At 60.1% G+C, this 14,195-nt stretch overlaps 1 protein-coding gene across 2 annotated transcripts in view; it reads left to right on the top strand.

Annotated features, from left to right (window-relative positions):
• Nucleotides 1-14,195, top strand: part of IPO13 (importin 13) — a 28,031-nt gene that overhangs the window by 5,602 nt on the left and 8,234 nt on the right. For both annotated transcript variants that reach the window (XM_080603419.1, XM_080603418.1), the window contains exons 2-14: nt 2,136-2,872; nt 7,039-7,179; nt 7,273-7,414; nt 8,127-8,293; nt 8,640-8,760; nt 9,520-9,667; nt 9,980-10,161; nt 10,502-10,528; nt 11,058-11,192; nt 11,776-11,919; nt 12,334-12,414; nt 13,037-13,174; nt 13,269-13,365. In XM_080603419.1, the coding sequence (XP_080459545.1) occupies nt 2,136-2,872; nt 7,039-7,179; nt 7,273-7,414; nt 8,127-8,293; nt 8,640-8,760; nt 9,520-9,667; nt 9,980-10,161; nt 10,502-10,528; nt 11,058-11,192; nt 11,776-11,919; nt 12,334-12,414; nt 13,037-13,174; nt 13,269-13,365 (2,260 nt within the window). The remainder of the gene's footprint in view (nt 1-2,135; nt 2,873-7,038; nt 7,180-7,272; nt 7,415-8,126; nt 8,294-8,639; nt 8,761-9,519; nt 9,668-9,979; nt 10,162-10,501; nt 10,529-11,057; nt 11,193-11,775; nt 11,920-12,333; nt 12,415-13,036; nt 13,175-13,268; nt 13,366-14,195) is intronic.

Below are 14,195 nucleotides of genomic sequence, written 5' to 3'. Positions count from 1 at the left end.
GGAAGTGAGAAAGCCAGCAGGGATGTTTTTACAGAATATTGCCCCCTAACAGCTTACAGCAAGACTCCTAGGTGCATAGACCTTGTCACCTCACCACTCACCCTCCCGGGTCACTGTGGAGGTGCTGAGCAGCTCCAGCGCTTGTCCCTGGGGCCTCCGCTGGATATGTCCCCGAGCTCCTGCAGGTTGCACGTCCTTGCATAGGGTCACTCTAAACCTCAAGTGAGTTTTGTCTTGGTAAGAACACAGGAAGCAAGCTCTGACGAGAGCAAACAAAATGAAGACAGTAAGAGGAGGAGATGGTTCAGAGCCCCAGCCCTGCTGCAGGATGACTCAGTCTGCAGCAGGAGAGCAGGACGCTGGCTTACGTGCAGGTGAGGGCCAGGTTCCCAGTCCCGAGAGTAGCTCAGAGCAGCACGTCCACATCTCCTGTTCAGTAACAAGGTAAATTATGTCTTTGATGGGGCGGGTAGTGCCTCTGCCCCAACAATTGAGCACTGCTTCAGGCAAGAGTCCAAAATAACTGAGAGCAGAGCAAGGTTTCAGATGTCTGTTGATAACTCATGTTCATCTTGGCCACTTCTCTCTCAAGACAGATTTTTCCCTCCCCATGGTTAACCTTTTTGTGTCGGGGTGCATCTTTCAGTGGGACAGAGCTTACTCCTCTGCAGTCCATCGGCTTACTGTGTCTCCTGCCATGTATTTCATAACCTCCTTATTTCTCATAAAGAGGTTATCCTCGTTTCTCCCTGAATCTAAGTCTTAAAAAAAAAAGAGAGACATTTCACATGATGTCCCAGGCAATGCCTTCTCCTTAATGTTCCTGCCATTTTGTTGTGCTCTTTGCTCTTGTGCTGGGAAACAGCATGAGGTACAAGTGCTTGCTTAGGAAGCGTGTTCTTGTGCCCTAGGCTGCCAGCCTTGCGTGCTTAAAAATAGGGCTTAAATCCCCTCCTGGATACAAGAACCATACAAGAATTTCAGAGAGCTTTCAAGGGGAAGGAGGAGGAGGAGGATATTTGAGACCTGGAGCCAGGATGGGGCCACAAAAAGTCCTCTGCACCTGCTGGAACCATCCTCCAGCTTGATAGCAGGGCGCAGCGGCTGCGTGGTAGCCTGACAAATGCCATCACCACTCCTTGCTCCTGGGACACACAGTCAGTGGTTTGAAACGAATCGTGCTGCACACAGCTGAAGGGCTCGCTGCTGGAAGATGGAGTTTGGTTTCTTCCCACCTCATATGCTGGGGGCATCACCAGCCATGTCCCTGTGGTGGCTCTGCCCGACCTGCAGTAGGCTTGTCCCTTCGGTCCCAGGGGCTGTGCTGTGCTGGCGCTGGCAGGCAGAGACTTTTCTTCCTGGGTTTTGCAGGCCTGTGTAGAGGAATGCACTTCTGCCACAAGCCACGCGCTGCTCCTTTGTCCCTTTGTGCCCACCTTGCCCACTCTGTTAACGTTAAGCTTAAGCCCTGTAGGATGTTCCTCTGCAAATAAAGCCCTGCAGACGGTGTAGGGCCTTGCATGCTGATCCGTGAGCTCTGCAAAGCAGTAACTAGATCTCTCGCAGCCTGCGGGAGCAGGTAAGTGATGTTCTCCTCTTCTGTAAGGGGAAACTGAGCGAGCAGCCCGACTGTCCCGGGAGGCAGCGGTGGGGGCAGAGTTCGAGGCCAGCTCCACGGCTCAGCTGTGGCTGGGCGGGCTTGGGAGCACTTCAAAGGGACTCGGTGCAGAGATTAAGAGCTTAGCGACTGTGGTTTTCCAGAGCTGCCTAAAACCTGACAGGCGGAAACATCTGCAGTGGCACTAACGTGCTGGCGGAGGCAGGGAGGACCCGCCTCGCTGCAGGTGAGGCCGTGCCACCGGGCCTGGCGCAGGCGCCCTTGTGGCAGCCGCCGGCAGGTCTGGTCCGGGCGAAGGAGAGGGCAGGAGGTGACTCAGGAAGAGAAATTTCCAGAGTGGGAAGGAGGGGAGGACAGGTTTGTGGGTCCCCGATGCTGTTGCTGGATCTCTCACCTCACCGGGAGCCTGGTGAGGGAGGGTGGCAGCACCCGGCCTTGTGATGATGGCTGGGTCTGCGCCCAGGGACAGGACAGGGCCACGTTCAGCTGTCCTGAGGCATTCCCCTGTCTCTTCCAGGCTCTCCACCAGCTGTACTACGACCCCAACATCGAGAACAAGAACTTGGCTCAGAAATGGCTGATGCAGGCTCAGGTGTCCCCGCAGGCGTGGCACTTCAGCTGGCTGCTTCTCAACATGGACAAGGTGCCCGAGATCCAGTACTTCGGCGCCAGCGCCCTCCACATCAAAATCTCCCGCTACTGGAACGACATCCCGGCCGACCAGTACGAGAGCCTCAAGTCTCAGCTCTTCACCCAGATCACCCGCTTCGCCGGCGGCTCCAAGATCGTGCTCACCAGGCTGTGCGTGGCGCTGGCCTCGCTGGCGCTCAGCATGATGCCGGAGGCCTGGCCCTGCGCCGTGGCGGACATGGTGCGCATGTTCCAGGCGGAGGACTCCAACGTGGACGGGCGGGCGCGGTGCCTGGCGCTGCTGGAGCTGCTGACGGTGCTGCCCGAGGAGTTCCAGACCAGCCGCCTGCCCCAGTACCGCAAGGGCCAGGTGCGCAGCGTCCTGGCGCAGGAGTGCGGCTCCGTCTTCCCCTTGTTGGAGCAGCTGCTGCAGCAGCAGGACTCCCCGGGCTTCATCAAGCAGAAGGTGTTGAAGTGTTTCTCCAGCTGGGTCCAGCTGGAGATCCCCCTGATGGACTGCGAGAACCTGATCCAAGCAGCGTTCACCTCCCTGCAGGACCCGGAGCTCTTCGACACGGCGGTGGAGGCGGTTGTCAACGCCATTTCCCAGCCAGATGCCCAGAGGTAAGGGCAGCCTCTCCTGTGCCCTCCAGGCTGCTGCTCCCAGGCATCTTTAGGGGAACGGGGTGGGCAGGAGAAACCTCGGGCTTTTTTCTAGCTACTGTTGGGCCTGGAGATGGCGGTGGCAGGGTTTGTAAGTGGGAGAGAAGATGCGAGCAGCTGGGTTCTCCTGGTCTCACCTGGTTGGTGCTGGAAGGCTTTGCACCGCAGTTGTCTGGTGGGCAGCTTTGTGTTGTGTACGTTACCACTGCTACACACCCTGCTGGAGGGCTTTCCCGGGGTGTGGGGTGGGCTGGCGGGGACGTGCTGTTCGCTGTCTGCCTGGTACACCCCGGGGACCAGGACGTGTAAATTGAGCTCTGCTGTTGGTGCTCCTGCACTGTGCTGGCCCCTGCTTCTGTTCCCTGCCGTTTGGCCCACTCCTCGTGCTGGGTGTCACGTTTGAGCAGCAGCACTCAGGACAGCCAGCTGCCCTCGCGGCAGCGAGGACGCAGCCACAGCCCCTCTCCATCCTCCTCCTCTCCAGCAGCTTTTCCCCCTGGCTCCTTGTGCCAGACCCTACAGTCTGACCGGGGAGCAGCTGCCCAGGATCTGGCCAGAGGTGTTCCTCTGCCTTATGCCTCAGGTCCAGCCAAGGAGTGTATCTGATACAGAGATAATAAACCCAGACCTGGCTGCCTTCTCCCTCCTCCTGACTCCAGCAGCGTGGCCCAGCTGAGGACTCGTCCTTTGTTTGTGGCTGTGGCTGCCCGGAGCCAAGAGCCAAGGCTGGGGAAGGTCCCGCAGGGCCGCGCCGCGGGGCTCCGAGCTCCTCGTCTTGGCAGCGTTGTCTGAGCTGCTGTCAGCTCCTGGGACCGATGCCTGCAGAAGGGAAAGTGCATCTCCTCCGGATCCCTGGGCCACATCTCCTCCTGGCTGCTTAGCAACCTCCCGCATCCCCGCCAGGAGGAGGGTTTAGCTGAAGCTGGGCTGAGCCGTGCAGCACGCAGGCTCCGACCCTCTGCGGCGGTGCTGCTGCTGTGCTGTCAGCACCGGTCCCTGCCTCAGCTGCCGACAGCCCTGGGGCTGCCCTCTGCAATGGCAGAGGTGCTGTGGCTGCAGACCAGGAGTTCTTGGGCCAGCGCAGCCACCTTGTAGCAGGATTAGTGCAGGAAATGAGGTGTGGGAGAAAGTGACTTGCAGGTCTTGAATGCCTGACATTTTGCCTTCCTCCCTTCTGTTTCCCTCGACACTCACAAGTCCTTCAGATGTGATTCCCCGTCTGTGTGCAGGAGCCTGGCCCTGCAGCACTCTTCCCCAGTTGTTTGAGCTTTCTGGGGGGCTTGCAAAGCAAGTTATGGTGAGAAGAGCAAGAGGACCACAGGGGGTTGCTCTCTGCTCCTGTGCAAGGACCACACTGCAGCTCCCGCATCACTGGGTCCCACTGCTCTGGACACTTCCTCGCAGCCTCTCGCCATCCTCCTCCCGGCTCTGTCACCCGTGGCAGAGCTCCCCCCTCTCTGTACGCCTCCTGGAGCATGGGGACAGCAGGGCCATTGTCACCGAGCTGCCCTGCCAGGCGGTGTGTGTCGCGGCCGGCCGCGTCGGCGGGGGCACCAGCTGCTGGCGGGGGCCGGCTGGAGCAGGGTTTTGCTCCATGCTGAGGTCCTGGAAGTCTTCTCGAGCGGGAGCCACTGCTGCGGTGACACTCCACAAAGGGGCAGGGACCCTCAGTTTCTCCTAGCCGTGTCCCCACCAGCCTTCCCGGTGCCAGCAGTCCCGCCCTCCGCCTTTGTTGCTCAGCCACAGCAGATCCAGCTCCTCCCGAAGCCCCCGGGGAGGCTCCTGACCTTTCTTTCTCTTTTCTTGCCGGTCTCGGAGGTTCCTGCTGCTTTTCAGCTGCTCTCTCCCTCCCCAGTCTTCACCAGGGCCTGCCTGCGTGCTCCCTGCTGCCCAGGGCATCCTCGGTGCTGCCCTGCTGGCCTGGTCCTCTGCAGAGCAGCCCGAGCTGTGCGGAGCATCGCTCTGTGATGGGGTTTGGCCCTGGGCTCCCCCCGATGTGCTCCGGTTCCCATGGCTGTTTCCTCCTCGCCCCCTCCCAGCTGGCCTCGTTGAAATTCCTGCAGAGGGAATCCTGCAGGGGTATTTTTAATTTCAGCGAAAGGCTCGGTGGCGAGCTGCATAAAAATACTCCGTGAGAGGACTCTCCCTTCCTATTGCCTGGTGGGATCAGGGCAGGAGGGATGCTCCTGCAGGTGCGGTGCCTACCCGTGCTACGGTGGCCATGACCCCTGGCTGCCGTACCCGTGGGTAAGTCAGTCCCTTGTGTTGGTGGCTTGTGTGCCCGTTTTCCCCTGCAAGAGAAGGATATGTTTTGCTTTCCTGCTTCTGGGGTGCTGTTCCAAGACTGGATGCTGCTCTTTTTGGGGCTGCACCAGGAGCTGGCAGCTGCAGCGCCTCACCACAGACTCGCCGTCGGGAGCAGTGGAGCGCCTGAGTCACAGAAGGGCAGGCACCAAGATTTTGTTGCATCTCTTGGGCAGAGGAGGCTTGGGCTGGATTTTCTGTCTCGTTTGAAGATTATCCCCTGGCTAAGCAGGTCAAAGAGCCGGGCTGCATGTGCCGGAGCGGAGCTGCGTGCTCCTGCGTTGGGCTGCACTCCTGCAGCAGCGGTGTTGGAGAGCAGGGAGGGGGCTCCGGTGGGGGGGGTTATGGTGGGCACCAGGCACTGAGGGGCCTCTGAAAGAAGCAGGGTGCTGCTTGGCACCTGGTGCTGAACCTCTGAAGAGGAATTCCACTAGAAGAGTTTTCTAGGAGTGTCATTAGAAGCAGATTTTTAATAGGCTGGGGTTTGTTGTTGGCTTTTGTTGTTTTTGTCAGGACGTGGCGCAGGTTTTGGATCAGGAAGGATCAGCTTGTCGACGTGAGCTGCCCGTGTCTGGTCTCAGGGGTTGTCCTCCACGCCGTGCTGTGGCCTCTCTTTGCTGAGAGCGTAGGGAGGGTTGTGGGAAGAGCAGGAGGAGGTGCTGGTGCTGCGGGGGGACCTGTGGGTGCTGGGGTTTGAGAAACAACTGGCCTTTTGGAGGGAAAACGTGTTCAGCTGCTGAATATAAAGGCAGCAAATCTCGCTCAGGAAAGCTACCGCAAGTGGCTGGAGGGAAATACCCGAGGAGATGCCACCATCTGCATCTTCTGGCCCGCACCTCGGAGGGGCTGCCACCAGCGTGCCTTTCTCCCCGTGCCGGCGGCCGGCGGCTCCGTTCGCCGCTAGCGAGCGGCCAGAGCAGGGCCAGCAGGGCAGCGTGCTGCGGCCGGGGGACGTGTGGCTCTCTCAGCGCCAGCATCTGCCCGTTCCCCAGGGGAGAGCCGGCACGGCGAGCGCCTCCTGCTCCCCGCGGCCCCGGCCCCTGCGCGGCAGGGCAGGCGGGGAGGCTGCGGAAGAGCTGCGGCTGCCGATAACACGCCTGGCTGGGCAGGTAAGTGACAGGCGGCTGCTGAGCCTCCAGCACAGCCGCTCTCCAGGGGCCCAGGGCTGCGTTTCACCTTCCCTGCCTCCTTGCTCGTTGCCTTGGTTACAATCACTTACCGGCGAGGGGAGGCTGACGCCTGTGTGTGCGAGGCTGATGGGGAGGAGGGAGCGCAGGGGAGCCCCGCGGGGCTGCAGCCAGCCCTGGAGGCTGGGGGACGTGAAACGGGGCCGGCGTCCTCGCGGCTGTGCAACAGGAGGGGCCCGTGCCGGCGTGGGGCAGGTTCCCACTGACAGCGCTGGCTGTAAGCACGGGGAGGACAAACCCAAAGGGCTGCCCTCAGGTTTGCTGGCTGTGGGAGTGACGAACTGGTGCCGGTGCCGGGCAGGTTGGGGTGGTCGCAGGCAGCGGTCTTCCTCTCTGGTGTGATGGAGGGCGTGCGCGGGGCTAGCACAGTGACAAGAGCTGGTCCAGCCCCTCTCTTTGCTTGCAGAGGCTCCACTGCAGGAGCTTCAGCCCACCTTCCATTTAGCCTTCTTCCAGCCTTGCCGCTGGCTGGAAGGAGAGGCCCTGTAGCAATAAAGGCTCATGGAGGCATCCTGCTCCACAATGCTGCTTTTTGGCAGGGAAAGCTGGGTGGGAGGCCTGGGAAGTGGTAGGACGCTGCTGGAAGCCTGTGCTGGTGCAGACAATGCCCGGTGCTGATCCAGGCTGTGCCTGCAGGTATGTGAACACCCTCCTGAAGCTCATCCCCCCGGTGCTGGGGCTGCAGGAGCAGCTGCGCCAGGCGGTCCAGAGCGGGGACATGGAGACGTCGCATGGGATCTGCCGCATCGCCGTGGCCCTGGGGGAGAACCACTCCCGGTGAGTGCTGTCACCTCGCTGGGGGCCTCACCTCAGAGGAGCCAGACCCGCGGCGCTGGTGCGAGCCTGACCGTGGCGTGCTCTGCTCCCCAGGGCCCTGCTGGACCAGGTGGAGCACTGGCAGAGCTTCCTGGCCCTGGTCAACATGATCATGTTCTGCACGGGCATCCCTGGGCACTATCCTGTCAACGAAACCACCAGTTCCTTGACGCTCACCTTCTGGTACACGCTGCAGGTCAGTGGCTGTCGTGGGGCAGCCAGCCCGGGGCTCCTGTGCTCACGGCAGGGCCTGAGACCGTGATAGCACTGGGTGGGGGGCAAGCTTTTGGCTTAACTTACCCCTTTTTGAGGAGCGGCTTGTGGCAGCATTCAGTTTCTGGGCAAAATGAGACAATATGGCCACGCTGGGTGTCGCAGCAGCCCAGTGGGTCTCACATGAACCTGCAGGTTGGAGCAGGAGGAAGCTCAAAAATACTGGCCCAGGGGCTCAATTTTCCCACCCCCAGTATCTCTTGAAAGTCTGAGCCAGCTTGAAGTGCCTCGTTAACGTAATTAAAATGTCAGGCTGATTTTTTTCCCACCAGCAAACCCAACAGTTTAGCTCCTTGCTGTGCACAGAGGAACATACGCTGTGTCTGACCACGGGCCAGGCCCTGACACGGGGCTCGCGATTGCGGTCCCTCAGGGGAAGGCGGGAGCTGGAGGCTGTGGGCTGCTGCCCATTGCGTGGGCTTGGAGCCCTGCGTGCTTTTAGACCCCAGACCATGCTGTCCTCTCCACACCTCGCACCTGCAGAAGGGCTGGGCATCGGGCAGACCCTATGGGAGCTGGAAAGGCATCTCCGCACTGGGCCAGCCCTGCAGGATGCACCTCGGCCCCATCCAGCATGCACACCAGCTCCGTCTTCTTTCCCTGCCGCTCCTGACTTCTCCCCCTCCTGCCACCAGGATGACATCCTCTCCTTTGAGCCGGACAAGCAGGCGGTGTACCAGCAGGTCTACAGGCCCGTCTACTTCCAGCTGGTGGACGTGCTGCTGCACAAAGCCCAGTTCCCCTCCGACGAGGAGTACGGCTTCTGGTCTTCGGATGAGAAGGAGCAGTTTCGGATATACAGGTGCGGCTGCAGCCGAGGCCCTTCTTTGCCTGGGTAGCAGGAGCAAGGCACAGACGTGGCTTTGGGTGCAGATGGGACCTGTTTGGTGGGCAGGAGAGGATGCTGGCAGCATCCTGCCTCTCAGAGCTGGGGGGAGACCCAAGGAAGGACACAGAGGAGATTCCTCCTGCCAAGAGCTGTTCTGGCTGTGGTGGTGGTTTGGAGACAAGCTGGTGCTTGGACACTGGGACCGGGTTGTGGCGGTGTGGTTGTCACCCTGCCAGGGAGCAGGAGGGGAAGCAGCACGTCTGTGCGGTGCTCTGCAGGGGATGGGGCAGCATTTGGAGACCCTCCTGTGTCTCTGCAGGGTGGACATCTCTGACACGCTGATGTACGTGTACGAGATGCTGGGTGCTGAGCTCCTGAGCAGCCTCTATGACAAACTGGGACGTCTCCTGACCAACACAGAGCAGCCGTCCACGTGGCAGGTGAGCAACGGGACCTGGGTGTCAGCCTCATTGGGGAGCATCAGAGGGGGCTGTTCTTGCCATGGGACGTTGAGAGCAAAGGGGTGTGATGGATGCAAAGAGCGTGATTACCTTGACATGTGGGCTCTCAGAGATCTGTTGGAATAACTTTTCTCCCACCTCCCTGTCCTTAGCACTGACCGGAGTCCAGCTAGGGTTTGACCTTGGTCCTTTGCTGTTCTGTCTTGTCCCGGCGCTGTGCTGCTGTGGCACAGCACAAATGCTGGAGGCCTTCCCTGTCCTTTCTGTATCGCCACCCTGCTGCTCTGCCAGACGCTGAGTGCCCTTGGCTGTCTCTGGGGGAGAAGCTCTGCGAGGCTGGCTTGGGGGACCCAGGTTTGCTGCCAGCACCTCCAGAGCGCTGCAGGCAGAGCAGCGGGGCGATGCAGAGCCTGGAGCAGCATGAGTGCAGGGGAAGCACAGGGTTCTCTGTCCTGCAGCTAGTTGGCATCTATCAGCTCATCTCAGCATCCCCACTGAGCAGCCATTGCTCTCAGACTCTGGTCACTAAAATGCTGCCTTGTTATTTCCCTTGGGGACATCTGGGGTGAACATATCCTGCCCCCTGGAGCCTGCTGTGCCTGGGGACTGTGACTGTGCAGCTGTCTCCCCTCTCTCAGCATCCACGATCTCTGCTGCTGGGTCTGAGTGATTGTTGGGGCAGGGGCTGGGGATGGCAGCAGGCACGTGGCTCTGACTGTCCCTCTCCCTTGCCCGCAGCACACGGAGGCCTTACTGTACGGGTTCCAGTCCATTGCCGAGACCATTGATGTGAATTACTCCGATGTGGTGCCAGGGCTGATTGGCCTCATCCCCCGGATCAGCATCAGCAACGTGCAGCTGGCTGACACGGTCATGTTCACGATCGGTGAGGCCCTTGCTCGCGTGCAGGCTGGGGTGGGAGACCCATCTCAGTCACTGTGCACAGCTCCCTGCCTCCCCTGTGCCCACCCAGAGCTGCCCTCTGGGCTTCGAGCCACTTGCTGTGGGCTCTCCTCTGCCTGCCATCATCCTTCTGCTGCTGCCTGCTTCTGAGTTAGCCCAGGCTCTTCTTGGCCACAGAGCCATCCTTCTTGGGGATGATGGATAATAACAGTGGGAAGCAAAACTGAGCAGCCCAGGGCGTAGGGACCGAGGGTCTGGCTGTCGTGGTGTGGTCTGACCCTGTCTGTGTGCGCAGGAGCCCTCTCCGAGTGGCTGGCCGACCACCCCGTCATGATTAACAACGTGCTGCCGCTGGTGCTGCAGGCCTTGGGCAACCCTGAGCTCTCCATCTCCAGCGTCTCCACCCTGAAGAAGATCTGCCGGGAGTGCAAGTACGACCTGCCGCCCTATGCCGCCAACATCGTGGCTGTGTCGCAGGTGAGAGCTGGGAGCGGATGAGCAAGGCTGGGGTGTGCAGAGGATGTGAAGCAGCAGCTCAGGGCATCTTGCTTGCTCTGGGGGAGTTGTTGCCTGTCCTGTTCGTAGGGCAGTAACAACCCAGTGTCCTCTTGTACGTGCAGAAATGGCAGGCAGTGGCACCTTGGCCTTCCCATCAGGGCCTTACTGAGGTTGCACTTGGGCATCCATCCTTTCCCTAGGGAAAACTCAATTTGTCTTTGCTTGTCTTGACTTCCTGCTTCAGTCCTGCCCCCGTGGAAGCGAGGAGGCTTTCTGCAGCACTCACTCTCTTCTTTCTCTTTCCCTTTCTGTTTTGTAGGAGGTGTTGATGAAGCAGATTCACAAGGTAAGAGGCGCTTGCTCACACCTCTGGCTGTTCTGCTCGCCCTCATGCCCCTTAGTTGTGCTCACCGTGAGCACGTGAGGGCTCCCGCTATGGGTTAGGCTGTCCTGGAGGAGAGCTCAGCACTGCAGCCAGCTTGGCATGGCCAGGAATACCTGTCATCTGCCACCCTCTGCGTGGCTAATCCTAGGGCTCCCGCTGCGGCAGGGGTTGTTCTGGGGGGTATTTCCTCAAAGAGGGGGAAGCTCCCGGGGAGATATAACTCCAGCAGTTCCCAGCAAGGATGCGGGGACACCTCAGCGCAGCTGCAGGCACATTTTGGGGAGGAAAAGGAGGAAAGAGAAAGCATGGGGTCAGAGCCCAAGCTGCCCCTGTGAACAGGAGGGTGGGATGCTTGACTCCACGGAGGCTGGGACAGCTCTGTGCAAAGAGCCAAGTGCCAAGGCAGGGTGGGTGGTGCTGGCAGGGACACCTCTGGGCAGTGCCCGTGCCTGGCAGTGACCCGCCTGCTTGTGTTTTCTCTCCGACCCAGACAAGCCAGTGCATGTGGCTGATGCAGGCTCTCGGCTTCCTGCTGTCCGCGCTGCAAGTGGAGGAGATCCTGAAGAACCTGCACTCCCTCATCACCCCCTACATCCAGCAGCTGGAAAAGCTGGCTGATGAAACGGTGAGTGCCTTCGTGCTGCTGCCTGCCTCCGGAGGGGCTTCTCCTGTCGGCCGTGTCCCCGGGGTGGGGTGTTGAAGCAGCTCTCCTGAACATGAGTTGTCTTTCCCCTCACCGCACGGCAGGCAGAGCAGTGATGAGCACAGACCCGCCAACCAGCTGGGTTGTAGGCTTTTTGCCCTTTGCAGCTACTCGTCATTGAGACCGGAGCTCCTTGGCTCTTGCGAGCTGTGTGTTGTCTGGATCAGCATCTGCTACCCCAGGGTAGAACCCACGCTTTGGTCGTGTGTCATCCTCCCTCATGTGATGTTCCACATGCCGCCCTGGTGGGAGCTGTCTCAGTTTGCTCTTGGTTGGAGCAAGCCATGGTGCTCTCGTGCATCCTCCAGGATTCCTCTACCAGTAAGGGTGGGTGGAAGGCCTCGTGGCTCAGCCAAGAGGTAGAGAGGGAAGACTAGGGCACAGTGTGAGGAACCCCTCTCTGGCATTTTACCTCTCCAGTCCCAGCTCCTCCGGATCCCAGAGGCCTCACCAGGACTGAGCAGCGCAATCTCGGTCACGCTCTACCTTTATTTTTCCCTGGCAGCCTAACCCCTCCAATAAGCTGGCCATCATCCACATCCTGGGGCTGCTCTCCAACCTGTTCACCACCCTAGACATCAGCCACCACGATGACGACCACGAAAGCACTGAAGTCAAGAAGCTGCCAGTGCAGCAAGGACCCAACCCAGTGAGTACAGTAGTAGCTCGATGCTGTTGGCCACAAGCCTAGCCAAGCACCCCATTACACATGGCTGGTGCAAGGAGAGACTGTAAGGGGAGTGAGTGGAGAATGCAGTGTGCGCCATGAAGGTGGCAGTTGGTGCACTCTGGCTAAAGCAGCTCCTTCAACTCTTCCAACCTCTCCTCAGTGGGCAGAGGTTGGTCTCAGGATCCCTCGTGGCCGTCTGGAGGACAGTCCAGGTACTACCTGCCAGCCACAAGCTGTGCCAGGCTGCTTCAGCACAGAAGAAAGCCCCCCAGCTCCAGGGAGGGGACAACGCAGGGGTGCCTTTAAGGGTTGAATCCAGGCCATGCTTGGCACCAAACCTCCTGTCCCCAGTGCTTTGGGGCCAACTCTCTTCATCCTTCTCATTCCTCGCAGGTGGTAGTTGTTCTGCAGCAAGTCTTCCAGCTCATACAGAAGGTCCTCAGCAAGTGGCTGAATGATGCCCAGGTGGTGGAGGTAACCAGGATCCTTGTGTTACTGCCTGCTGCTTTGTCTCTGTCCTTGCTGGCCTGCACAGGGGACAGCAACGGATGGATGCTGGGTGATGCTGCCAGCCTGTTGTAGGCAGTTGCATCCCCTTGTAACAGGGGTTTCTTTCTGGGTTGCCCAGCCCAGCACTGCTGTACCAGCAGCAGTGCCTGGCCATTCTTGTCCATCTTTTGCCCCAGTCAGTTCTGCTCCTTTCGTTACAGGAGCCGTGCCATCAGCAGGGAGATGAGAGCTGGGGCTACCAAATGCTTGTGTCCCCTGAGGGGAGAGCTCTGCTCTGACCTACACCTGTGTCACCTCTCGTGGCATTTCTCCAGTTCACTCAGTCCAGCAAAGCCTGGGTGCAGCCTCCCACCAGCAACTCCTCCCTGGCACTCAGGGAGCCTCCCTGCCACAGGGGAAGGCCATTTCCTGGTGTCTGGGAAGAGCAGTGAAGCATCCCAGCAATCTGCTTTAGGTGTCCCTGCCTGATCAGGGGCATTGGGCCAGACGACCTCCAGAGGTCCCTTCCAATCCCAACCCTCCCACGATCCTGTGCTGCAGAGGTCTCCCACCACCACCGCCCACGTTGTCTCTCTCCCCCCCGCAGTCTGTCTGTGCCATCTTTGAGAAGTCGGTGAAGACCCTCCTGGATGACTTCGCCCCCATGGTGCCCCAGCTGTGCGAGATGCTGGGGCAGATGTACAGCACCATCCCCCAGGCCTCTGCCATCGACCTGACGCGGCAGGTAGGGGCCCGCGTGGGCACAGCTGGGGCTGCCGCTCCTGGGGAGGCTGGGAGGGTGCAGGACAGCTTCAGTCCTTCTCCGTTGTCTCTTGCAGCTGGTTCACATCTTTGCTCATGAGCCTGCCCACTTCCCTCCCATCAAGGCCCTCTTCTTGCTCGTTACCTCCGTCACGCTGACCCTCTTCCAGCAAGGTACGTGCGATGAGCTCCTCGTCGCGCTGGGGCTGTTGTCAGGCTGTTGCATGCATGGAGTCTGGAGGCGTCTTTCCAGGAATGGCTGTTTTCACTCCTAGCTAAGCTAATGGGGCCATCTCTGTGTCTCGGATTCATCCCAACCCCTGGACGGTGGGTACCTTCCCTGCGGGACAGCAGAAGCAGGGAACCCCAGCGCAGGGCTCGGAGCTCAGGTGGCAGCCCCGGTCCCGTGTCAGGGCTGGGCGCCTCATGCCAGGCTAGAGCAGGAGCCCCAGGCCTACTTGGCTGCATATTCACCAGGAGATCCTGGGGGGTTGTGTGCAGACCAGCGGCATTTGTGGTGGCTGGGAGCCAAGCCCTTGCACAAGCAGGGAGACGTGTGTGAACATCTGTCAAAGCACCTCCTCAGTCCCTGCTGTGTCTAGCATCCTCGCTTAGGGCAGGGCCCCGTGTTTGGCTTGCTGCCTGCATTACCTCCTCGCTACAAAAGGCAGGTGGGGTTAGGACAGGCCCCTGCACACCACAGCTCCCTTCAGCCTCGTGGTGACTTGCCCCATGACAGGGACAAGCGCCCCTTGGAGCTGCTGGCCCAGGTCCTTCAACAGCCCAGTTCTTACGTGAGCTTCTCACATTATCAGAGGGTAATGTGATGCCTTCCCCAGCCCGAGGCTCAGAGCTAGAGAGGTGGGGGATGCGGGGAGCCCGTGCTTCCTCGGGACACCACGGTCCGAGCACGTCCTGCCGTGCTCCGGTGTCACTTGGGTCGGTGACGAGCGAGCCGGGCTCACCCTGAGGTCAGGTCCCCGCTTCCGCCAGTGGCGCGTGGA

This window comes from Anser brachyrhynchus (genome assembly GCF_964034855.1).
Source record: "Anser brachyrhynchus genome assembly, chromosome: 8".
Classification (NCBI taxonomy): Eukaryota; Metazoa; Chordata; class Aves; order Anseriformes; family Anatidae; genus Anser; species Anser brachyrhynchus.
The sequence above is the reverse complement of the archived record's forward strand: the minus strand, read 5'-3'. Positions and strand labels throughout refer to the sequence as shown.